The sequence below is a fragment of the Macaca nemestrina genome, chromosome 1 (genome assembly GCF_043159975.1).
Source record: "Macaca nemestrina isolate mMacNem1 chromosome 1, mMacNem.hap1, whole genome shotgun sequence".
NCBI classification, from domain to species: domain Eukaryota; kingdom Metazoa; phylum Chordata; class Mammalia; order Primates; family Cercopithecidae; genus Macaca; species Macaca nemestrina.
In genome coordinates, this window is record NC_092125.1 from 148,086,933 (window position 1) to 148,112,826 (window position 25,894).

At 40.9% G+C, this 25,894-nt stretch overlaps 1 protein-coding gene across 4 annotated transcripts in view; it reads left to right on the forward strand.

Annotated features, from left to right (window-relative positions):
- Window positions 1–25,894, forward strand: part of LOC105482769 (dimethylarginine dimethylaminohydrolase 1) — a 255,199-nt gene that overhangs the window by 89,626 nt on the left and 139,679 nt on the right. The window contains exon 1 of one of the 4 annotated variants that reach the window (XM_011743082.3): window positions 22,634–23,051. The exons of 2 other annotated variants lie outside the window; for them this stretch is intronic. In XM_011743082.3, coding sequence (XP_011741384.1) covers window positions 22,749–23,051 — 303 coding nt within the window. In that variant the 5' untranslated portion in view covers window positions 22,634–22,748. Of the gene's footprint in view, window positions 1–22,633; window positions 23,052–25,894 lie in introns of those variants that run through there. One more of the 4 variants, XM_011743083.3, reaches the window with a different exon arrangement.

Consider the following 25,894-nt stretch of genomic DNA (forward strand, 5'->3'; position numbering starts at 1 on the left):
TATAGTCTTCTGTTATGGCAGTCTGAGCTGACTAATATAATCTCCAAGATTTATTATTATTATTATTATTATTATTATTATTATTTTGAGACAGTCTTGCTCTGTCATCCAGGCTGGAGTCCAGGGGTGTGATCTCACCTCACTGCAATCTCCACCTCCTGGTTCAAGTGATTTGCCTTCCTCAGCCTCCTGAGTAGTTGGGGTTACAGGTGTGCACCACCACACCTGGCTAATTTTTTGTATTTTTAGTAGAGACAGAGTTTCACCATGTTGGGCAGGCTTGTCTCGAACTCCTGACCTCCAGTGATCTGCCTGCCTCAGCTTCCCAAAGTGCTGGGATCATAGGTGTAAGCCACCACACCTAGCCTCCAAGATTTATTTTTAAGTAGGGGAGAAAAGGGTGCCAAAGTATACTGCAATGGGAGTAAAAAAAAAGGGGAAATATACTTGTACTGGCTTGCATATATATTTTTTAAATCTTAGGAAGTGTAAATGAGAAACTGATAATGTTGGTTACCTGTTTTGTGGGGATAGGCAGATAGAGAATAGGGGAGGAAAGGAGACATTGCTGTATATCTTTTTATACTATTTGATGCTTGAACTATGTGAATGTGCTACCAGTTCAAGAAATTAAATAAAATTTACTTTTTTAAAGAAATAAAACAAAAACATTTAATAACAAAAACATTTAATTTGGAAAAATAAGATTATATTCAAAGAAGAAAAATACTGATTATGTTGAAAGAGGATGGCTGACTAGCAGAATAACTAAAGCAGAAGTTTACATTTGATGCAGGCACAATTTGAACAAGATGAAGGAATAGGAGCAGATGTATTAAATAGCTTTCCCAGTCAGCTCTTTAATAACCCCCATGACAGTGTAGACAGTTCTTATTGTCTACTGCCCTTTTCTTGGATCTGGATACTGCCAGCAGAGCTGGAACTGCCCACATGACATGTATTCAATTGAAAGGTGACAACCACAAGTTCTCAATACTCTCAGTAATGCTCAGATGGTGCCTGAAAGTAACACCTTCTCCTTCAACTTCCCTTGGTTGGAGGTCCTAAGTATAAGGAAAGCAACTACTGAGAAAAGGACCCAGTCATCCATTTGAAAGAGGTTAATGTCTCATCCAAGAACACAAATGTAACTTGTCTCACAACCTACTTTGGCCAATTAAACATCCAATTGTTTTACAGACACTATATCATATTGCCCCAGAGCATTGTCCTTATGTAGTTCTGATCATTTTATTTCTGTTTAATATCTATCAAAGAATTATTCTCTATTAGTTTCAGGGTAAAATCCAAAATTCAAAATATGATATTCAAAAACTCTGGTCATCAGGCTTCGGCCTATCTCTCTACCCACATTTGCTCATTTTGAGCTGTTTTGCCATGACCCCAAAGTGCTTTTCTTTCTCAGACCTCCATACCTTTTTAAATGCCATTTTCATTGCCCAGACTACTCTTCTATTTCTTCCTTTTGATGATGCTTTTCCAAATTAAAGTGAGTGTTCTTTTTCTAATATCACCCTGTATTTATTGCATACCATTGAGATTCTCTATGCGCTTGTCCTTTCTATCAGACTCAAGAAGTTCAGGGACCATGGCATATTCAATTTACATCTCCAGTGCTGGCATCCGGTAAGCATTTGATGGTTGAATGAATGAATAAATATGTAGTCTAGCTGAAGTTTTAAAGACAGAACATTGTAGTACCCTATAATAAAATCCTAACCAAGGCTTAGGAAAAGTGCCTTGCAGGAGGATTCTAACTCTGCATTTTAAGAGCGTAATTCAGCCTCAGATTGACTTGTAAGAGTTGAATGCTGTCAGGACAATTCTCCCCGAGCCTTCTGATTTTTTGGAAGGCTTTCAATTTTGCAGATTTGTGTGTGTGTGGTTTGAAAACTCTGGTGAGCACTGCCATACTGAAGTAGTTCTTTGACAATCTCCTCTGTTTAAAAGCGTTTTACTTCTCATATTCTAAAGCATAGATGACAGCTTGCAATCCAGTGGATTTTCATCCTTATCTCCTGAAAACCACATTTCTTAGGCATTGTGGTAGCAAAGTTCCATATCAATGAAAATCATCCCACGGAAGTGAGTCTTCAGCTCAAACCTCAGATCCACATTTGCTTGTCAGAGAGCAACAGTGACAGCAGGGCAAACTCAACCACTTTGTAGTTAGATGTCTTTCTCATGTGTCTTTCTCAAAGATGTTCTTTTAAAATGTGAAATTTCCAGAAAAATCTAACAGTTTCTAGCCAAAAGAGTTCACTTCCCAAGCTAAAGGGGTTGATCTTGGTGGGCTTCAGTTGTGTCAATAGGCCACTAGTGAGGCAGACTTCAGAGATAAGCCATCTTTTGTTAATTCAGTTCACTCTGAACAAAACAGACAGAATGAATGCTTGAACCCCACCTATTTAGACATGCTTGCATAAACACGGCTTCATAATAGTTTGTTTTCAGAGTCCACTGACTTTAATTGTCCTATGGATGCTGTTTAAATGCCTCCATTGATAAATTTAATGTGTTAGTGCTCATTTTCTATAGTAATGAGCATAGTCACAAGCCTGAGTTCAGTATACATTTGAGCAAAATCCTGGCACTAATCTCAATATAAATAGCACATTTGATCTTACTGACATGTGGCTGAAGGCAAAATGTAAATCCAACAAAATTTGCAGGACTTTAGTTCTGATGCCATTTTTTGTAAAGTTTGGGGATAAAAATGATAGGAGTCCTGGAATATTTTTCCCACTCTAGGATTTTAGTTATTCTGCAGTTACCAAATCGGCAAAATTTCTGAATTTGTCCTCCTCCAGGAAACACTGTCTTAATTAAATAATTAATTAAGCTCATTTAAAAGCCAGTGGTTCTCCTGTGGTTTGCTTCCATAATTGCCTCTTTACTCATTAAAAAAAAAAAAAAAAAAAAAAACTACCTAAGTTAACTCTTTTATTTGTTCTTAATATGATTCTTTACCTAGTCTATGCAATTGTTTCTCATATGGCTTAAATGTCTCTCTGTGTTGTCATTGTTGGTATCTGTAGAAAATTGTTAGGTCCCAAAAGGCAAGACCTGAGTATCCTTACTTTCTGTGGTGCCCACACAGCATTATATGATATTAAACAGGTAATAATGATTTTAGTGTGATGAAGACAGGACTCTATAGCATGCTGATGTAATGTGAATTTAACATCAAAAAATTAAGTTACTGAAGCTCTGGTATGCTATTCATAGCACACAGTAACCTGTATCAGTTACTAAGATGGGTTTAGTATTATGTGAAAGCAGTTGATGAAATGTTCCAAATAGCCAACTTCCAATGACTCAGAGTACATGTGTCCCTTAAATTGCTCACCTGCTTTTGCTCTCGAGCTATGTTTCAGCCTTGATGTTTCCAGAAAGAGGCTGGAAAGGAGGTCAAATCAGCCAACTTATACATTTTGGTGGTTCTGGTGATAGGGTTACCATAAGAGATGGTAATAATGATTGTTAAACCATTATTTTTAGGGATTAATGTGGAATTTACATATTGATGGTCAGTTTGCATCAGTAAATTGACACGCATTATCAAATGCACTGTTTGTAGAACTGTAGAGAAATTCCTTTTTCTATCAAAAGGTCTACATGGTTAGTCTGACTGCGGATCTTTTATCGACATTCTAGTCTTGATGGACTAGCAGAGCTCAGAGGAGCAAGCCTTAAACACAGAGCACAGTTTCCTAGAAGTAAAGAATTTAACCTTTGTTCTAGTCCTTCTTTCTGTCAGCCTCATCAGCAGGAAAACTGTGAAGTTTGATTTCAAATGAATCATCCTTGGCAGCATTTTTCCTGCTAAAACCACTTATCTGTCACTTTATGGAAATTGCTACTTGCCCTCAGTGGTATGCAATATTAGCTCAGACATTACACATAATTCATTATACCACAAAGTTGAATATATATGTATATAAAAAATATATATAAATATATTATACATTAAACATAAGTAAATAGGTAGATAGATAAAATTTCTCCTGAACCAGCTATGTATCAATAAACTCAGCAGTTTTACAGTTAAGTTCTGAAACCACAGCCTTTTGGTCACTTGTCACTGGCATTCTTCCAAGAGAGATTAAGAAATGTTTGGCCTAGAGGCAACCTTTAAAATGTACCAAGAAGTGCATTTTTGCCAGCTCTATTAATATTACTTCTACCTAGATGACCCTCATATTTCTTGATATTCTTTAAATGTTTGCAAATTGGGTTTATAACATTTCCTCCTCCTTCAAAACAACCCCAGCCCCTTAGGCACTGTGTCTTTAAGACATAGCATTAGAGAATTTTTACTCCTGGAGTGTGTATCTACAATCAAATGTGATTATATGCTTTATTCTGAATTGAAATTAGCTTTATGACTTCTACAATCAGAGTGAGTGTTGGGCTTAATGAGTTGAGACTAGATAACAGAAGATGCATCTTCCACAGGCTGTAGCACTGAGTCGCCACATTTCTCATACGGGTCTGCAGTCCATGGTCTGCAGTTCAGAAATCCAAAGGGCTCTGAAAAGAAAAAGTTTTAGTAACAAAATTTGGTGGCCAAAATTGATATGAAGCTTTATAGTCCCCATTCATCTCACTTAATGGAAATATTAATATGCTTGATTATGGGTTGCTGCCCAGGACCCACTGGGGGTGTTACACAAACAGATACACTCACCATATTACGTTCCTAAAATCCAAAAAGTGTCACATCTGGCATCAAATATTTTGGATAAGGAATTGTTAACTGTACCTTTCCTTAAAATACTAAAGAGTTTTGACTGAGGAGAGCGAGCCAATCAGGTTTTTAAGTTCATGAAAGGCAAATCCTTCCAGCATGAGAAAACCAAGAAGAAGCGGGGCAGCTACTAGGGAGATTCAATCCCTGTCCAGGTCAATTCTGTCAAGTTTGACGGCGAGTGGCCTGGGGCCATCTTTGGTGACACAGGGGTGATGATCAGAGACCACTCACTTTCTCCAGTGGACCTGGGAACCCTCAGCTCCGTAGATAAGGGTCTTGATGAGGGCAGAAGTTTAGACTTTACAATGTAACATCCTCTCTGGTCCTTTTCTGGGTTCCTAGTTTTGTACAGATTTGTTTTTGAGTGTTGGTCAAAATAAGGGGACAAAATAAGGGGAATATTATCTTTTAAGATAATTCTTTCTTTTTTTTTTTTTTTTTTTTTTTTTGACAGTCTCACTCTGTTGCCCAGGCTGAAGTGCAGTGGCATAATCTCTGCTCACTGTAATCTCTGCCTCTCAGGTTCAAGTGATTCTCCTGCCTCAGTCTTCTGAGCAGCTGAGACTATAGGCATGCGCCACCATGCCCAGCTAGTTTTTGTATTTTTAGTAGAGATGGAGTTTCACCATTTTGGCCAGGCTGGCCTCGAACTCCTGACCTCAGGTGATCCGCCCGCCTTGACCTCCCAAAGTGTTGGGATTACAGGCGTGAGCCACCATTCTGGGCCAAAAATTCATTTTTATTATTGTCCTCTTCTTCCTTTTCTGTGAAAGTCCTCATCCTAAGAAGTTTATATATTTTATATTAAATCATTTCCTGTCGATTTTTGTTGTGATTTTCAAAGGTGGATTCCCATAGATAAAATCTTAGCTATTGCCCAAGACATAGTAAAGGGTCACATGTATGAATTTTTATAATTGGAAGGAAACTCTGCCTTTGTGAGTACACATGTCCATCCACATTTCATCCCTCCATCCCTCAAAACCCTAGTGAGGGGCATTAAAGAATGGTTGATGTATATGCAATGTCTGTTAAGCATGCACTATGTATTTCATCCTCATTTACTGGGTCTGAGATTGAAGTTTTTAGCCAGCATGGACCTAACCTACTTTTTGAGATAAAATATACTGTTTTGTTACAGGCAAAATTCTGGTGTGGTGTGAATGCTGTGGGTCAGTCTGAATATTTTTTTTTTCTGTAATTTTATCATTATTATATGATTGCAATACCTGCTTTGTTTTTTAATTGGAAAGCAACCTTTTCTACTGTTGAAAGATATTTTTTTGACAACTTGACCCTTCCTAGTGTTGAGTACTAAGTTGAGGACTGCATCTTCCTGTTTTTTACATTATAGAGAACAAAATACTATTGATTTGAAAAATACATATGACTTGGTATCTCTATCTTGGTTGCAGTGGTGATACAGAATTGGTTTCATTAACTCCTACATAATTGGTAATCACTGATCAAGAAAGTGGGAAAACAAAACTTTAAAACCTCAATCCTCAGTAGAAAGCAGGTTACATTAGGTCAATTTATAGGTAATCTATGTATGTGCTAATGGGATTGGAAACAACCTTACAGAGCACATTACCTGATAAACTTGAGTGGAGTGAGTTTGGGAGAACAAACTAACAGGATTATTGTGCCTCCTAGTTGGTACATGGGAGCAACTGACACGCCCCCTTCAGAACTTAACTGTTAGTAACAGTGGTGGTAACAACACAAACCAGTGATGTTGGTTTTAGGCCAACATCTAAAGCTCTTAGGCCAAGCTGGCCAGACTGTATGGCTGCAGGAAGTGACTGGCCAGTGGCAGTGCTCAGCCAGACCAAGATGAGAAGGGAAGAGTCAATAAGCTTTCTGGAGGCTAAAGTGTTCCCGTGGTGGGAAAGTGTGCCCCCAGCCTTCATGGATGAGTTATTGGTCTTAAAGTTGGTCTCCTCTTGTTAGGATTTCACACTCATTAAATAACCTGATAATAACCTGGCTTTCCACGTAACTGCCTCTAGGAAGAAAAGTACTGTTCATGTTGACATAGGTATTTCAGTCTGCATGGTAAAAGTTCTATATCTTACTACAAAATAATAAACTAGCTGGTTTATAATGTGTAAAAAAGATTTTTGAGAAATCATTGGGGGTGGTATCATATTAAGTGATATCATCCATATGGGTAGTTGTTCTCATAACATCTTGTATATAACACTTATCATAATGTACTAATCATTTGTTTTCAATCTTTTAATTTGGACTAGACATAACCCTTTCAGAGAGAAATTGTCTTTAGGCTGGGTAGGTGGCTCACATCTGTAGTCCCAACACTGTGGGAGGCCGAGGCAGGTGGATCACCTGAGGCCAGGAGTTTAAGACCAGCCTGGCTAACATGGTGAAACCCTGTCTGTACTAAAAATACAAAAAGTAGCTGGGTGTGGTGGTGCACACTTGTCATCCCAGCTGTTCAGGAGGCTGAGGCAGGAGAATCACTTCAACCTGGGAGACGGAGGCTGCAGTGAGCTGATATTGCGCCACTGTACTCCTCCCGGGTGACAGAGCGAGACTCCATCTCAAAAAAAAAAAAAAAAAAAAAAGAAATGATTTTTATTATTTTATAAAGTATATGCTTCTTAAAGAAAAATTGGAAAATACATAAAATTTAAAAAAAACAAAAATCATATATAATCCCACTTCTTAAAGATAACAAAAGTTACTGTTATATTTTATTAAGCCTTTTCACCTATATATGTTCTTAAAGTAAAACTGTGGTCATACTAAAACATTGTTTTCAAAAGCATTATTTTTAATGGCTACAGAATATCCCACAGGTATGGATGTACCATGATTTATTTAACTACTCTTTTATTATAGGGCTTTCCAATTGTTTCTGATTTTTAATTTTAATTTAATTAATTAATTAATTTATTTATTTTTGAGACAGAGTCTTGCTCTGTCGCCCAGGTTGGGGTGCTGTGGCACTATCTTGGGTCACTGCAACCTCCATCTCCCCGATTCAAGTGATTCTTGTGCCTTAGTCCCCTGAGTAGCTGGGATTACAAGTGCTCGCCACCACGCCCAGCTCCTTTTTGTATTTTTAGTAGAGATGGGGTTTCGCCATGTTGGTCAGGCTGGTCTCGAACTCCTGTCCTTAGGTAATCTGCCAGCTTCAACCTCCCAAAGTGCTGGGATTATAGGTGTGAGCCACAGCACCTGCCTGTTCCTGATTTTTAAAAAGATGAATAGAGAAACCGTTTCTTAATCAGATCATTAGCCACAGTATCCAGCACGCTTAGTCATTTAATATCAAAGTATTGAATTGAAAAGTTATTTTCATCTGAGATCCTATCCCAAATAGGTTTCGTTAGGTTTCATTAGAAGCTTAAGAGGAATCTTGACAAAACGAACTCCAGAGCACATACATTTTGGTGTGAAAGGGAGCAGTTTAAGCCTGTGCTGAGAGGTGACCCAGGGATAGGGAACTACTAACAGTGTGTGGGGTGGAGCAGGGGTACATAGAAGAATTTCTAAGGTGAATGTTGACTCTGTCACAGTTTTACCTACTGACAGAAGTGTTGAACCATCCACAGTGGGTTAGTTCTCCTGCTTTTCTGAAGAATGAGCTGTTTTGTCACTTGTTCTGTTTCTCTTTTAATTGCTCACAGTTTTTCCTATGAGAGCAGACATGTGCTCTTTGAATTTAATTGAATGTCTGCTTCAGAACAATGTGACAAGGAAATATTATCTTCTTAGATTTCAGTATGTGTAAGATGGGCATAGTCATTTATAAAAATTCCCAAATCAGAATTTTGTGACCTCTTCCAGAACATGTGATTAGCCTGGCCCAGCATGACTCTCTCCCAAGCAGGGCCAAACAGATGCAAGCTGGAAGCACCATTTTCACCCTAAAGGGATCAAGACAAGGCCCAGCAAACTGAACTAGCAATATCTAATTGTCTGGGGTTCTCATGATGCTCACATGGGCCCCACCTCGAGAGTGCCTGTTACTGTAACATCTGGAGCTGTTATAACACTGCCCGTTTTGATATGTGGCCAAAACCACTCTACTTTCAGACTGTGTGAACACTGTTGTAATACTCAATAAGCAATTAGTAGTGCAAACCCCGATTGTGGTAATATTAGTGCCTAATTTGTTTAATTTAATTAAGTATTTAATTTCCATCTGATGTCTTTATAAAAGAAAAACAGGAGGGAGGAAAAATAATCTCAGATTATTAAGTACTTTCACCTACTACCTCTTGGGCTATAGCAAATCATTAATCTTTTAAAAGCAAAATACAAAATAAAGTAAAATAAAAATTAAATTTTAACTTTCAAAAGGCAATAAAAATATAATTTCTTTTAAAGTATGTATTAGTTTCACCATATTTCTAGAATATTGTAAAGTAATATACAATTATATAGAATATAGCATTATACAGTAATGTAACATGCTATAGACTATCCCCCATAATATTAACAACCCATTCTTTATCAGTTGATATTCATTAGTCTTCCCTGACAATGCCAAACCTATTCCCTGATCTCCAACTTACCCATCAATGACCACTTCTGATGAGGATCTGAACACTAGTGCAATAAGACAGACAATATTATAAAATTCAAGAAACATTAAGTTACAATAGGAAGGATACAACTGAAAGAATGATGATGTGGTTTGGTTGTGTCCCCACCCAAATGTCATCTTGAATTGTAGTTCCCATAATCCCCATATGTTGTGAGAAGGACCCGATGGGAAGTTATTGAATCATGGGGGTGGGTTTTTCCCATTCTGTTAGTGAATAAGTCTCATGAGATCTGATGGTTTCATAAATGGGAACTCCCCCCTGCACAAGCTCTCTTGCCTGCCATCATGTAAGATATGACTTTGGTCCTCCTTCGCCTTCTGCCATGATTGTGAGGCCTCCTCAGCCATGTGGAACTGTGAGTCTATTAAACTGCTTTCCTGTGTAAACTACCCCGTCTCATGTATATCTTCATTAGCAGCCTGAGAGCAGAATAATACAGATAATTCCTAAAATTAATTAAGATGTCAGAAAGCGTTCTTGGCAAAAACCAAGTTAGAGTGGAAACTTCTCTTTTCTTTTTAAAGATATATCCTATGATATGGTCTTTAGTGGAAACTCATGTTTTCTATAAAAGTGAATCTGATTTTTCTATATAATATTCTTGCCTATTTCTCTCCAAAATGGTTTATCTGTCAGCATTCTCACAGAAGAAAAATTTGCTTTCCCAGGCAATTTCCTTTCTCTTTTTTCCCTATATTTTTGAAAAATTCTTTCTTTAAAGGCTTTTCTAAAATTCTTTTTTAGAAAGAAAGTTGGAGAAACTGAGATTAGGAGATTTTTGAGTTGGCAGATAGCATAGATCATTAATTTTTTTCAATTATGGTTAATATATTAAAATAACAAAAACTGAACAGAGAATAGAAGCCCATATACTAGGGAATAAAAGCATAAAATATCATATACAGTAAATGATAGTCAATCTGTACAGCATTTTTTATTCATGCATACACTAATTTGATGGTTGAGATGTTTAATAAATTCCCTGAAAAATTTAGCAAGTAGCTACATATGTGACCTGTATGAACACAAATTACCATTTTCTTCTAGGTTTCACATCAAAATTTCACATCATAATATACTATATATATTTCTATATATATATAGTAGAGATAGTATATACATATATGTATACATATACTATCTCTGCTATATATAGTATACAATACTATATATAGTGTAGCAGAGATAGTAGTGTGAGTCATATATCATCTCTAAAGAGTAGCATAATCTTGACGTGAGTTAATCTTGATTTACATTTTAACTCCACTCTATGATAACCACCAGGATGTGTTATATTTTCGTAGATAATGTTTTCTTCGGCTGGTTTTCGATGCTGACTTCTCTGAATCTGGATGTTTCTCATGTGAGATGTCATGAGGTTGTAGGGGACACTCTTCTAGTTGTAAAGGCTATAGAAAAGACCTGAGGGCAGATGCATATCATTGACAGGCCCCCCATCATTGGGGAGGCACATATTTGTGGACCTCTTACCTGTGTCAGGGCTCTCAGCCAGGAGCTGACCCTCAGTTTTAAAACAAGGTTAACAATATCACTGACATTCCAGCTGTAGCACATAGATTTTTCTCTTCCTTCCTCCAACATACTAAATTCCCTCCCATCTTGCGCCTTTGCTCATATGCTCAGCTCAGTTTGGCAATTTCTCTCCACTCCTAATTAATACCTACTCATCTTTCAATTCTCAGCTCAGAAGTCACCTCTCCAGGAAAGCCTTCCTTTACTCCCCCAGACATATGGGATTTATGTTATTATGCATGCTCGTGGCACCCAGTCCTTTTCCTTTATAGCACTTAGTTTGTGAGTATTTAGTGATGGTTGGATTCATAGCTGTCTCTCTGCTAAACAGTATTCGCACCTACTACTAGTCAGTGACTAGTGCTAGTTGTGTAAATAAATCTGTGTTATGGACTCTGTTTTTAATTCCGAAAAAAAATTAGCAAAATTTCAAAAACTGAAAGAATTTTTTCTGAAAATATTATTGAAACACTATATTGAAAGAATAACAGAACTTGATACTAAGAGTGTGACTGGTTAATGATAGACACTCCTTCCATCAAGAGAAAGTGTCTGTTCCCCTCCCTTTGATGGGCAGACCTGTGACTGCTTTGACCAGTACAGGACAGCAGAAATCATGCCATGTTAGCTATGTGCATAGCCCCTAAAGAACATCGCAGCTTCCACTTCTCACGTGAAGGAAGCCAACCACCAAGAAATGAGACTATTCTGAGACCACCATTCTGTGAGAATCCTGAGCCACAGAAAAAAGCTCTGGAAGAAGGGACCTGTGTGGAGGGGGTGAGCTGGAGGTCAGGCTGAGCAACACTGAGGCACCAGAGATGTAAGTGAGAAAGTCAGCTGGAAAGTGGTTCCCAGCTTCAGCTGCCCCAATGGACTCCATGTGGATCAGAGACACAAGCCTTCCCCCCCCGCCCAATTCCTAATTCACAAATCATGGGCCAAACAAAATGACTGTTCTAAGCCACTAGGTTTCAGGGTGGTTTTTTGTGCATCAACAATAACTGAAACAAAGAGAAAGAAACGTAAATTCATGATAAGAAGGAGCTGAGGAAAGATAATTCAGAGGAGAAAGTAGGTGAAGGGCAAAATAAAGAAGCATGCAACAACTACCTTGAGGCTGGACATGGTGGCTCACGCCTATAATCCCAGCACTTTGGGAGGTTGAGGCAGACAGATCGCTTGAGTTCAGGAGTTTGAGACCAGCCTGGGCAATATGGCGAAAACTTGTCTCTATAAAAACACAAAAACAAAACCAAAAATTACCTGGGTGTGGTGGCATGCAACTCTAGTTCCAGTTACTCAGGAGGCTAAGGTGGGAGAATTGTTTGAGCCTGGTGGAGGTTGCAGTGAGCTGAGATTGTGCCACTGCACTCCATCCTGGGTTACAGAGCGAGACCATGTCTCAAAAAAACGAAAACCAAAACAAACAAACAAACAAAAAACCCAACCACCTCAGAGGTAAGAGTTCAGGTACTAGGGACAGTGAGGCTTTCTCCATAAACCCACTAGAAGTTTGGAACCTCTACCCCCACCCCACCCCACCTTTTGCATGATGCAGGTCCTGATATATGGAACCCCTCTATAATTTTATAATGGTGCTGGTAAGGAAAAGAAAATGTGGGGAAATAATCTGACAGTGTTTACATGATCTATGTTTCTACGAGTCACGCCTATTGTGTTGTCAAACATATCGAATTAAGTAACTTGAATTATTTAAAATGTAGGAAATTCTTACCAAAATTTAATATAAGAAGGTTCCCATTCAGCGGGGGAAGTTGGGCAACAATTTTATTGTAATGGGATTTGACCCTCGAATGGGTAAATGAAGCTTTCCCCAACCAAGAATGCAATAGGAAAGAGGAAAGGGAGTAACCTTTGTTGAAAGTCAACTATTGCTATGCTTTGCTTATTTTCTTCTTCTTCCCTCCTCCTCCCACTTCTCCTCCTCCATGATCACAGAAGTGGCTAACATTTGTTGAGCACTTGCTATATCTACATGCTGCAAAGCTTTACATGGATCGTCTCATTAATCTTCATTACATCATAATATAGGTGTAATCTTTGTTTTACAAATGAAAAAAACAGAAGCTCTGTATGTGAAGTTAATTGACCAGGATTGTACAGATAGTAAGTAGTGGAGCTAGCATTTGAACAAAGGGCTCCTTTGAACAAACAGCTCCCTCAGCAGAAGGGAGAGGAAGAACATATTTCATATGTTGTCTAAGTTAATTTAATTTAGTCCTCATAAGAACTATGTAAGATTGATATTACTATCCTCATTTTTCAAATGAGGGGTCTGAGGCTCAGAAAGGTCAAGCAAGTTGTACAAGATCACACAGCTGTGACCATGAACTCTCCACTCTCCCATAGCAATTTATAAGCATTGGGAGCAACAGAATCATAGATTCTTAAAGCTGGAAGGGGCCTAGTATAACCTTCTTATTTTATAGGAACCAAAACCCATTCATATGAAAGTGGGCTGATGAGAATGGGGAGAGAGGAATGCCATCTATTGCTTTAATTCAGTCATTCTCTACACACCTGAATTGAGGATCCAGTAATAAAAAGATGTGCCTGTCTGCCAAGAGCTTGTTGGATTAGCAAGTTAAACAGTGCTTTGTCATAGGAGTCAAAACAGGGATACAGATGCATCTCATCCAACCTGGGGACCCAGGGAAGTCTTCTTGAATGGAGTGATGCCTTCAATGAGTCTAAAGAGGATTAGGAATTACCCAAGCAGAAATGGGGCCACACACATTCCAGGAAATAGGAAACCATGCACAGAAGCCCAAGTAAGAGAAAATAGGGATGAGATCACAATGAGGATGGCAAGTAGGCAGAGGCCACATCACGGGGGTGGGGTGTTGGGTGGGCTATGGTAAAACATGTGGACTTAATTCTGAGGATACTGGGACACTACTGGAGGATTTAGACAAGAGAGTGGCAGTTAGATTTGCAGTTTAGAAAGATCGCTTTGGATAAGATGGCTATTGTAGTAATCCAGGAAACCAATAATTATTTTCTGGACTAAGTGGTAGCTGAGTGGATGAAGAGACATGGGTGGATTTGAATCATTTTAAGAAGATTGATTGGTCAAAACATGGTGATTGATTAAATGTGGAGGTAAAGGAGAATGTGAGGCAAAGGATAACACAGATTACTGGCTTAAGCAACTACCAGTATGAATGAAATAGGGATTGGAAGGAGCAATCCTGGGCAGGACATGATGAGCTGTGCTTTGGGATGTCGACTTTGGAGTGCCTGTGGAGCAGCCAAATAGGGATGCCTTTTAGGCAGTTCTGAAGCTGGGCAGGAAAAGACCAGAAATGAAGGTTTGAGCCATGTTGGCACTGGGGTGTATTTGAAGTCATGGGCCTAGATTCGCTCATCCAAAGCAGGGAGCATGTAAAGTTGGAAGAAAAGAGATGGAGGCTAGAGAACTCTGGGAAATACCATCATTTAAAGGAAAGAATGAGGAAAAGCAATGGAGTAGAAGCAGAGGGAGAGAGACAGACTGGCAGAAGAAAAGAAGCCATGAGAGGGAAGCATCACTGAAGCAAATGATTCTTTGGACATGTATATACCAATGCTATGTTAAAACCATTGTGCGTTAATATCACAAAAGCAAATACAGCGATTCCCTGGCATTATGAAACTGGCATTTCTCTGTGCTTCATAAGAAAATGAAGCAACTTCATTTCACAAGGCAATGAAGGGGGTTGTCAGAGCCCTGTTTGTGTGTGTGTGTGTGTGTGTACACACACATATACATATATAACAATTTTAACTGTAGAAAAATGTTTTTCTTTTCTTCTACATTTAGATTTAGCAGAATTTGAAAGGTCTTTCCCCTCAAACTATTTCTTCCCCCATAAATATATATTGAATATCAAATGATCATAAACATACTTCTGGAAAAATAATGTTGCAAGAAGCTCTGAAAAACTGAAAAAATAGCTGATATAAAAGTTTGGGGAACTACCATTTGACCCAGCAATCCACTTCTACCCAAAGGAAAAGAAACTGTTCTACCAAAGAGACACTGCCACTCATGTATTTATCACAGCACCACTCACAACAGCAAAGTAATGGAATCAACCTAGGTGCCCATCAGTGATGTATTGGATAAAGAAAATGTGGTACATATACACCATGGAATACTACACAGCCATAAAAATAATGAAATCATTTCCTTTGCAACAACATGGATGCAGCTGGAGGTCATTATCCTAAGTGAATTAATGCAGAAACAGAAAATCAAATACTGCAATACTGTTCTCACTTATAAGTGGGAGTTAAACAATGAATACCCATGGACATAAAGATGAAAACAACAGAAACTGCAAACTCCAAAAAGAGGCAGGAGGGGAGGCGGGAAGGGCTGAAAAACTTGCTATTGGGTACTGTCTTCACTATTTGGATGATGGGTTCAGTAGAAGCCCAAACCTCAGCATTATGCAACGTATCCATGTCACAAACTTGCACATGTACCCACTGAATCTAAAAAAAAAGCTTGGAGCAACACTCACCTCTGCTTATCATCATAATACATCACAAACTTGTTAAAATTCAACATATTTATATAGTACTTAGAACTTTTCAGGATATTTTGGTTATCTCATTAGCCCCTAATGTCATTGTAATGAGGTAGATGACTCTGGCATCCATGGGTTATTACACTGTGCTAGGAGAAAGTAATAAACAGCATAAGAGTGGTGTGGGGACCAAGGGCCCTTTGAAGTTTCATTGAAAAATCAACTCTCAAAAGGCAGATTAATAAGAGAAAAGGCATATAAATTTATTTAGGGTGTACACATGGGAGCCTTCAGAATGAAGACTCAAAGACACAGGAGAAATTGACCTATTTTATGCTTAGGTTTAACAAAGTATGGACAGCCATGTAGAAATATGAGTGGACCAAAAGGGTATGATCTAAGGCCAACAAACTGAGCGAGGAAACCCAGCCAGGTCTGTCTGCTGGATTCTCCTTCGCCTGTCTGAGCAGCATTCCTTCCTTCTGGGGGTGGGACAGGACCTTCTCTGGAATGGGGGTCTTATGATCTACAAACAAGGTTATGTCAGATAATTTCTTTATGGCCACTTTTCACAGAAATAGGGCAGAAGGAAAACTGGAGTAATATTTTTAGGTTTTATGTCTGGCTTTGGGGAAAAAAGGCATTTTGGTTTCTATGACCCGCCTCGGGGAAGAGGGATTCTAGTTTCTGAGCCTAGCCTCAGTGGGGCATGGGACTGAGAGACAGAAGGGCAGGAGAAGGTCAGAGAACAAACCTACACCTCTGAGGCTGCTTCTGAGGCCTTCGTTTTGGGGCATTGTTTTCTGAGCCCCAACAGAGGAACACAGAAAGAGCTACAGAAATTCAGAAAAGGAATGTGTTGCTTGCACAGGAAGAGGTGGGGACCAGAGAAGGCTGAACTTTGAAGTGCAGAAAGCACTGAGAGCTTGCAGTGTCCCTATCACTGTTGTGGGCACTTTATGTTATCTCATTTGAAGGACTTGGGTATTTTAAGTGGTGAAAATAGGCATTTTATATAGAGGCAGATGGATACTCCATAATGAATACAATGCCTGGCACAAGGGCACAATAACTGTTAATATTAGTGGCTATCACAATTGAGTACTTACTGTGTCCTACAAGCAATGCTCAGATTCCTTGTATATGCAGTCACATTTCAGCCTCAAAACTCTGAGAAAAAGGTATTATAACTCCCACTTTACACACCAATTCAAGACAATGTGTGTGCACACGTATACACATATATGTACATAACAAGTGAGTTATAAGTGAGGGCCCTGGTAAAAAAACAAGTGGCATACTTAAACAATTCTGAAGACCATGTTTAATAAAAGGAATGTTTTTAGAGGTGTGGGCAGGTAAAGAGAACCAACGAGGAACACTGAGGCACCCAGGGACTAGCAAACACGAGAAGCCAATACCACCCCTAGATGGAATAATGGAAGGCAACAGCATTACCAGAACCCAGCTGAGAGCTGGAACCATGGAAGAGGGGCCACCAGCAGAAGCTATGATTGTAGAAGGATGGAGCTCTTGCTACAACCATGAAAAAGCAGGAAGGGAGCCAGAGAAATAAATACCCCAATCTCTCTCCCCTCTTGTCCTCCAGTCTCCTGTAAGTATATCCCATTCACCAAAACCAACAAAAATGGGATGTCAGGTGATGAAGTCCATGAAGATCAGTCCTCTATAGCTTCAAGCAAGAAAGAAAATGGTGAAACACAGGTCTTGGGTACACTAAGGTGATACAGCCAGAATGTAGGAGGGCCAGGAATCAAATTCAGGCTTGTCTGACTCAAAACCCATGCCTTATCCACTGCTTTTATGTATTCCTCTACCATACATACTGTAGATGCTTAGTAAATGTTTCTTTAATGAACGAAACCCCAGATGAAAGTAGGAGAAACTGAGATTAGGAGGCTATGTGTCTTGATTTTAGGAACCAGAGTCCTGGTTACCGTGGAACCCTCTCGGGATCTGTAACTCACTGTCTGCCCATTCAACCAAACACCACTCACTCCTTGGATATAAAAGGTAATCTGCAGCAATGGGCTTCTTTCACAGTAAATATTTATGTAATAATTATGTTAAAACACTCAGGACTTAGTGTCAAATTGTAGATTTATGGTACTTACTTGGTCCAATATTTCTAGCACTTAGGATGGACAAGGACACCCTTGAGCCCTCCTTCTCTTTGAGAATTCCCACCTTGATATGGTTTGGCTGTGTCCCCACCCAAATCTCATCTTGAATTGTAGCTCCCATAATTCTCACATGTTGTGGGAGGGACCCAGTGGGAGATAATTGAATCATGTGGGGCAGTTTCCCTCATGTTGTTCTCGTGGTACTGAATAAGTCTTACAAGGTGTGGGGGTTTTCTAAGAGGAAACCCCTTTCACTTGATTCTCATTTTCTCTCTTGCCTTGTGGCCATGTAAGATGTGCCTTTTGCCTTCCACCATGATTGTAAGGCCTCCCCAGTCACATGGAACTGTGAGTCCATTAAATCTCTTTTTCTTTATAAATTACCCAGTCTTGGGTATGTCTCTATCAGCAGCGTGAAAACAGACTAATACACACCCCCACCTCAAAGCACCTGTCTCCTATGAAAGTAAATTTTGTATCTGCTAAAATGGAGTAAGAAAAGAGTAAGACAGGAATGCCTGTTTTAATCTTCAGATACTTGTTATCTAAAATTGACTTCAAATAAGGCAAGATACCAGCAATATTATCAATGGAAAAGAAAACTTGCCCCTGTGTTAATCAACATCCAACCAGAACAGAAATAGCTTTAGGTATGTCAAACAGAGGGAATTTAAAGGAAATTGCTTATAAAGCTCTTGAAATGTCCAGAAGCGCAAAAGGAACAATTTGACCATAAGCCATACATTATAATTCATAATTACATCCCCAGTGCCTAGCACAATACCTGGCAAGGGTTCAATAAATATTTATTGAATCTATGATTACACTTGTGGGTGAGATTTGGTCTGTCAACCTAGGAAGGCCACTAGTTCTACTGGAAAGCATACCTTCAAGCAGCTATATGACTCTGATAATTCAGTGAATGTGCATGTGTGGTTTGGCCTTTGGTAGGAAATCACGTGCAAAGCCTTCTGTTCAAAACCTCTCAATGGATAATATTTACTGACCATCTATTAGGCTCTAGTTACTATTCTATGCACTTTGTAAGCATTTTGCAATATTAACATTTATAATAACTCTATGATAATGTGTTCATTACTCCTCATTTATAGATGACGATGAAACTGAGGAAAAGAGTAACATGCCTAAGATCATAAAACAAGGAAATAGTAGAGCCAAGCTTTCACTACAGTCTGGCTCTAGAAGCTATGCTCTTAATTTCCACAACATATGCCTCTCCACAGCTCATTTGATGAAGGCTTAGCCCACTTTCCCACTTTTGTTTTCCATTTTCCCCACAGTTCTCTGGGGACAGACACCAGTCAGCTGTTTCCCCAGCCTTGTGTTTTCTTTTCTTTCTAATAAAGAAAAATACAGCAGACTGTATTTTCCAGTCCTCCCTCAAGGTTATTGTAGCAGGGTGGCAGAATTTTAGACAGAAGAATGGGAGCAGAGGTGATATGCATTCCTTCTAGGCCTGACCCATTAAGCCTTTCACATGTGGTGGCTGTATATTCTTTCTTGTTCTTCCAGTTTGAGAAAGGTGAGTGATATGGGGTGGCTGTGTCCCCACCTAACTCTCATCTTGAACTGTAGCTCCCATAATTCCCATGTATTGTAGGAGGGACCAGGTGGGAGGTAATTGAATCATCATAGTGAATCTTTCCTGTACTGTTCTCGTGGTAGTGAATAAGTCTCATGAGATCTGATGGTTTAATAAAGGAGAGTTCCCCTACACAAGCTGTTTTGCCTGCCGCCATGTACGACATCTCTTTGCTCTTCCTTCGTCTTCTGCCATAATTGTGAGGCCTCCCCAGCTATGTGGAATTCTAAATCTATTAAACCTCTTTCCTTTATAAATTACCCAGGCTTGGGTATGTCTTTATTCACAGCAGGAGACCTGACTAATACAGTGAGCATGGAAAACTTGGATGCCACATGTAGAAGAGTTGGAGCCACAAAATAGAAGAAAGCTGGATCCCTGAATATTGCTTGGAAAAAAAGAGTTGAGAACCAATCAGGAACATCTGTGTTAGACTTTAAGTGAATAAGAGATAAGCTTCTATCAACTTTGTGCCATTATATGTGTTGGAGTTGTTTTGTTACATCTCCTATAGATATGTAAATTGATCTACCTACTGTCCTTTGAAAATGCCTTTCCCTTAGAATTCTCATTCTCTCCTTCAGTTACTCACATCCAAAAATTATTCAAGGCCTAAACCAGGTCCAATCACCTTCAAGCAGCTTTCTTCCACTCCCACCCACCATAGAGATCTCTCTTTCTCTCACCTTCCTGTAGCACTTTGTTATGTATACCTCTCATGTGCACTTACCCCAGCTCCAATTCTGGATGTCTTGTTTTCCTAGTGAGATTGTGAGCTCTTCAAGGTCAGGATCATGTCTTTGTGCTTCCTTCTTTTGTGACTCTGAAGTGCATAACATGGTGATGTGCCTTGGGAATTTTCAATAAATATTCATGGGAAAAATGAACATATCAATGTATTAAGCTCAATAAAGTCCATTTTCCTAAAAACAGTCCTTCATTGCTGAAGTGTAAAAGCATGTAAACTATAATCTACTGGATTTGGTAATTTTATTATTCTTTTTTACTAATATATACATTCTAACACTTTTTGACAACTGCTTAGAGAAGACAGAAGGCATGCTTATCAAATTTCAGATGGCACAAATTAGAAGTAATAAGTAATGCACGAGATAACAGAATCAAAACTAGACAAGTTAGAAAGAAGTAAATAACATTTAACAGGGATAACTACAAAATTAGATTTTAAAAGAACACCTACCCAATTTCAGTACTGAAAGACATGGCTAACATCAAGTTTTAATTGGCTGCTAGATTGACATGAGCCCAGAGTGGTACACAGAGCCCTGTTCATAGTTAGACTCAGGGCACTGAGTGGTAAGTGAAGTTTTCAGGTCCAACAAGGCACAGGCATGAATGAAGATTGCTAGATGGTGGCCAGTTAGAAACATACGGAGCCTCAATGTCTGGTAAAGTCTGCAGTAAAGGGCAGAATGAAGTCCTATACTTTATTAACCTGGGAGCTAAATAAATAAACAATATATAATAAGAGTAAATAAGCTGGGTGCAGTGGCTCACGCCTGTAATCCCAGCACTTTGGGAGGCCGAGGCGGGCGGATCACCTGAGTTCAGGAGTTTGAGACTGACCTGACCAACATGGAGAAACTCTGTCTCTACTAAAAATACAAAATTAGGCAGGTGTAGTTGCACGTGCCTGTAATCCCAGCTACTCGAGAGGCTGAGGCAGGAGGATCGCTTGAACCCAGGAGGCAGAGGTTGCAGTGAGCTGAGATCGCGCCATTGCACTCCAGCCTGGGAAACAAAAGCGAAACTCCATCTAAAAAAAAAAAAAAAGAATAAATAGTAAACTAATTTAAAAATAAATAAATTTTATATTTAACCTGGGTAAACTTAAGATCAACTTTCACCTGTAACTTTGATGGGAATCCTCCATCTGAGGACACCATTAAGTGATTTCTGACGCTAACCTGGGTCTATTGTGGCTGCCTGGATCCCCCAAGAATTTTGCTTTAGAAGTACTACCTAGTAGATCTTAAAGGTTTGTTATTTTACTTTTGGTCCCACTTCCCAACATCAGTGTCAGAGCTGTCCTTAAGACTCAAATTTCGGCAGGGCGTGGTAGCTCATGCCTGTAATCCCAGCACTTTGGGAGGCCAAGGCGGGTGGATCACCTGAGGTCAGGAGTTCGAGACCAGCCTCGCCAACATGGTGAAACGCTGTCTCTGCTAAAAATACAAATTAGCCGGGAGTAGTGGCGCGCACCTGTAGTCCCAGCTACTCAGGAGGCTGAGGCACGAGAATTGCTTGAACTGGGGAAGCGGAGGTTGAAGTGAGCCGAGATGACACCACTGCACTCCAGCCTGGGCAACAAGAGTGAAATTCCGTCAAAACAAAACAACAAAAAAAAAACAAACAGACAAAAAAACTAAAATGTGAAGCTGAGAATTTTGAAGCTCATTTATAAATTCACACCACCCTTGTGGGAGGGGAGAGAAGGCAGATCACATCTCCGGGCTCAACTGGGGCAACCATTCTAGGATGCTCAGACAGACCTGCTCCTAGAAATCCAGTTTCCTAAAAGCTGGGATCAGAGTTCTGGCAAGAAGGCTGGAGCCTGGGCCTTGGCCCTAGACCACCAAAAAAGTGAATACAGGCTTAGGCAGTGTTCATAGAGGCCCAGCATCTGGAACAAGGGTGCTGCTGTAGTCTGTGCTGGTCAGACCACACAGGAAGAATTGTTTCTTTTCCGGATGCTATGATTTTAAAAGGATACAAGCAAATTGGTGTGTATCAAAAGGAAGCTGACCAGAATGTTGAAAGGACTTGGAAACCAAATCACTAGTTACTTTTCAGTGGTTTGGGCTCCAGGACTGGAGGGGGTTAGGGTTGGGGGTAGAGGATGGTGTTAGGCAGCATAGATAATTAGAACTGTTTTCAGATATGCAAATGCTGTTTTGTGAAAACACACACACACGCAAACACACAAAAAACAACAAAAAAAACTTGTACTTTAGGTAAGGCCAGAAAACAGAACTGGGACCCGTGCGATTTAAGCTTAAAATGAAGAATCTGTAAGCCATTATAGCTCTTCAAAAGTGGACTAGACTTTGTAAGTAAGCAAGGTTTAAACTGTTCAGGCAAAAACCAAGAAGCCCTCCAGCCGCTCTGTCCAGACCGAGGCTGGCTCTCCAATTCCGCGCTGGGGACGATGGGAGGTGTGCACCTGCGACAGAACACAGGTACCGCCAGGTCTGGGTAGGGGTGGCTTTTCGCCGAGGTCCCCCGCCTGAACATACTTCTTGCCCTTGCTGCTTCCCCGGCCGCCTCTCCTGGCCCCACTCCTCGCGCGGCGCTCGCCGCCACAACTCCTGCCTAGGCTGGCGCGAGACCCGCCAGCGCCGGAGTGGGCGCGCGGGCTGCGCGCGGGCCGGCGCCCGGAGCTCTGGGCATGCTCAGTCGCGCGGGCAGGGCTCCGGGCGCGAGCTGGGCTCCTTCTGCACCACATTCAGCGGCTGCCAAGAGGAGCCGCCGGGCGCTCGCAAGCTTGGAGCGCACTGCCCGCGGCAGGACCCGGCCGCCTCCGCCGCCACCGCCGCCCCTAAGCCTCCGGAAGCCATGGCCGGGCTCGGCCACCCCGCAGCCTTCGGCCGAGCCACCCACGCCGTGGTGCGGGCGCTGCCGGAGTCGCTCGGCCAGCACGCGCTGAGAAGCGCCAAGGGCGAGGAGGTGGACGTCGCCCGCGCGGAACGGCAGCACCAGCTCTACGTGGGCGTGCTGGGCAGCAAGCTGGGGCTGCAGGTGGTGGAGCTGCCGGCCGACGAGAGCCTTCCGGACTGCGTGTTCGTGGAGGACGTGGCCGTGGTGTGCGAGGAGACTGCCCTCATCACCCGACCTGGGGCGCCGAGCCGGAGGAAGGAGGTAACTGCCCGCTCGGCGACTCGAGGGGCGCGGCCGGGGCGCGCGCTGGGCCCTCCCCTCCCGTCGACAGCCGCGTTGCCTGGGGAGTAGCGCCATTGGCACCTGGGCTAGTTCACAACTTCCCGTCGTGGGGCGAGTGTGTGTGTGTGTGTGTGTCAGAGTCAGAGAGAAGTTCATTGTTCACACCTCCAGGCTGCCGGCAGCCTTCTGGAGGATCCGATTCAGTGTGGTTGTACGGTCTCGGGCAGGTGGGTGGGCGGGGGAGTCCGTCTCACCGGCATTTTATTTCTGAAAATTAAACGGCAGCGACGACAGTGCAACTTTGAGTGTTTCATAGGGAGCAGGGGCCACGAGGGGTGCCGCTCCGGGAGGGCAGGTGGAGGCTGGGCGTCCCTCCAGGGGGCAGCGCCAGTCGTGACACCGAAGCCCCCAAGTCCTGCCTGGAGCTTGGAGCAGGAAAAGCTGTATTAATTAACGGGGTGTCGGTGCCCACAGACCTGGGGCTTCTCAAGTTCATTTTCAGTGGTGGCGAGTGAGTCCCAAAGAACGGGACTAGTAAGTGAATGAATGGAAGGAAAGTGTGTTTGTGAGCTGTGCTAAATGTGTGCATGAATGGACTAGGTTTGAAAAGCTCTACTCTGTGCGGTGTTGGGTGTGTGTTTAATTAAGAGATGGTTGTTTCACAAATTCCGTAATTTTTATTGTCTATATTTTTAAACTCACAGCAATTAAGAGAGCTTTTCTGTTCTCAAGGGTTGTAACTACTTTGAAATACTGCAGCTTGTGAAATGGCTGATTGCTTTAAGTGCAATGTAGGTTAGTGGGGAGAGACAAATAGAGTGCGATTGGATTTTAAAATGCCATCTGGTCTGGGATTCTTCTCATTGCCAGTTAAGAGCCCAGGCTCAAGACTCCGTTGCTGTTGGCATCCAGTGGCATTGCAAGAAGCTAGTGGTTTCTTTCATTTCTGGAGATTTAAGAATTTTTTTTCTATTTTGTCTGTATTCACTTCACGTTGGAAATGCTTCATAGAGCTTATGATAAAATATGCTTACCTCACCTGCTTCACTACTTGGTTGATGGAATCCTACATGGCCTGAGAAAATAGACATATTCTACTAATTTCTTAGTAAGATAATCAGCTTTTATTCCACCCTCCATTAGCAGAAAACCAAAAGAGTAACAGATCTCTCTTAGCCCTTTGATCTGTTTGCCACACCTCTCCATCTTTGAGTCTGTGAGATGTGCCACTCTTTTAAACTGATAAGGAATGTAATCCCATTTGAATACTTTCTAATGTGTTCTAGGCCAAATGGCAGAGCTATGGTTTGAACTTAAAAGAGCAAAATCGATTTGAAAACCCTTTCAAGATGGCACTCTTTTGATGAGAGTAGTCCAATTTCTCCTCAAGAGACTGTCACCATATTTATTCATCCATTTCATTTTATTCCTATAATAAAAGCTTCCAAGCTTTGGCCTCCCTGATACCTAAGTGAGCAGTGATCTTTTTCCCCTGCCCAGATTTTGAAGCATACATTTTAAATTGGTTTAATTCTGATATCAGCCTGGTGGCCCACTGCCAGAAGTCACATGGTGTAGTGGATAAAAACAGACTGAATCTCAGCTCCACCACTTTCCAATTCTGTGACCTTTAGGGAGTGTTTCTTGCCTCAGTTTTCTCATCTATATGATGGACATAATAGTACCTATTTCACAAAGTTGTTGTAATAAATTTATTAATCTACCTGAAATTCATAGGACAGGACATTTGATGAATGTTGACTATTATTATTCACTTAGCAATGGGTCATGGAAGATTTACTCCTTTAATAACAAGTCAGCTATACACTGATGTAGTTAGTGACATTTTTCTACTATGTGATACTGCCTCTGGGTTTGGGTCTCCTGCTGGTGCCTGCCTTTGCATTGCACATGATCTGGGTCACCAGGATAACAGGCCTCCCAGGCAGGGAGAGGAATATGGGCAGTCAGTGTTGGATAGGATGCTTCTGGACAGCAGGGTCATGTAGGGCAATGCTTGTAGCAATCTCTCACAGCACCAGCTCCCCGCCTTGGTAGGTGTTAATGCTTGTTGAGTGAGTGGATGGATGAATGAATGAATGAATGAAATACTAATACAAGAAGATAGTTACTTGAAGACCCTCTTTGGATTGCTATATTTTTTTTTCATGTGATGTCTGCATTCCCAACTGTGAAAATCCACGGTAGCCAGGGAATTATTTTAACATTTTCATCACTGATCTCTGCCTCTAGTCTTGTCATTTTCCATTCCATTCCCACACTGTAGCCAAACTGGTCTCTTAAAAACTCAGATCTCATCCTGTCCCTTCTCTGACTAAAATTCTCAAGGGGCCCCCACTGAGCTTAGATAAACCCATTGAGCTGGACTGTGCTTGCCTTTCCAGCTTCAGCTTCACCTCTGATCCCACCCCAAGCACCCCCTGACCCATGGATCAAGCAAGGTTCTTTCAGTGCAGCTCACCAGACTATTGCTTTTATTTTGTACATTTTCCCTTTGTCTGGGTTCCTCTCTTCCCTTTTAGCTGCCTTAAGTTCTCAGCTTACTGTTATCACTAATATTAGTAGCTAATATTTATTGGGTACTTGCCACACACCGTATCAGATTTATGATGTGCATTTCATTAATACTCACATCAACTCTTTGAACTCAGTAGTATCATAATTCCTATTTTAAAGTTGGTGAAACTGAGGCCTAGAGAGATTGAATAAATTAGCCAGGGTTATAGAGTGTAACCTGTAAAACCAGGATTTGAACTTGAGTTTAGAGAACTCCAAAACTCTAGTCCCACTTAGACATCACT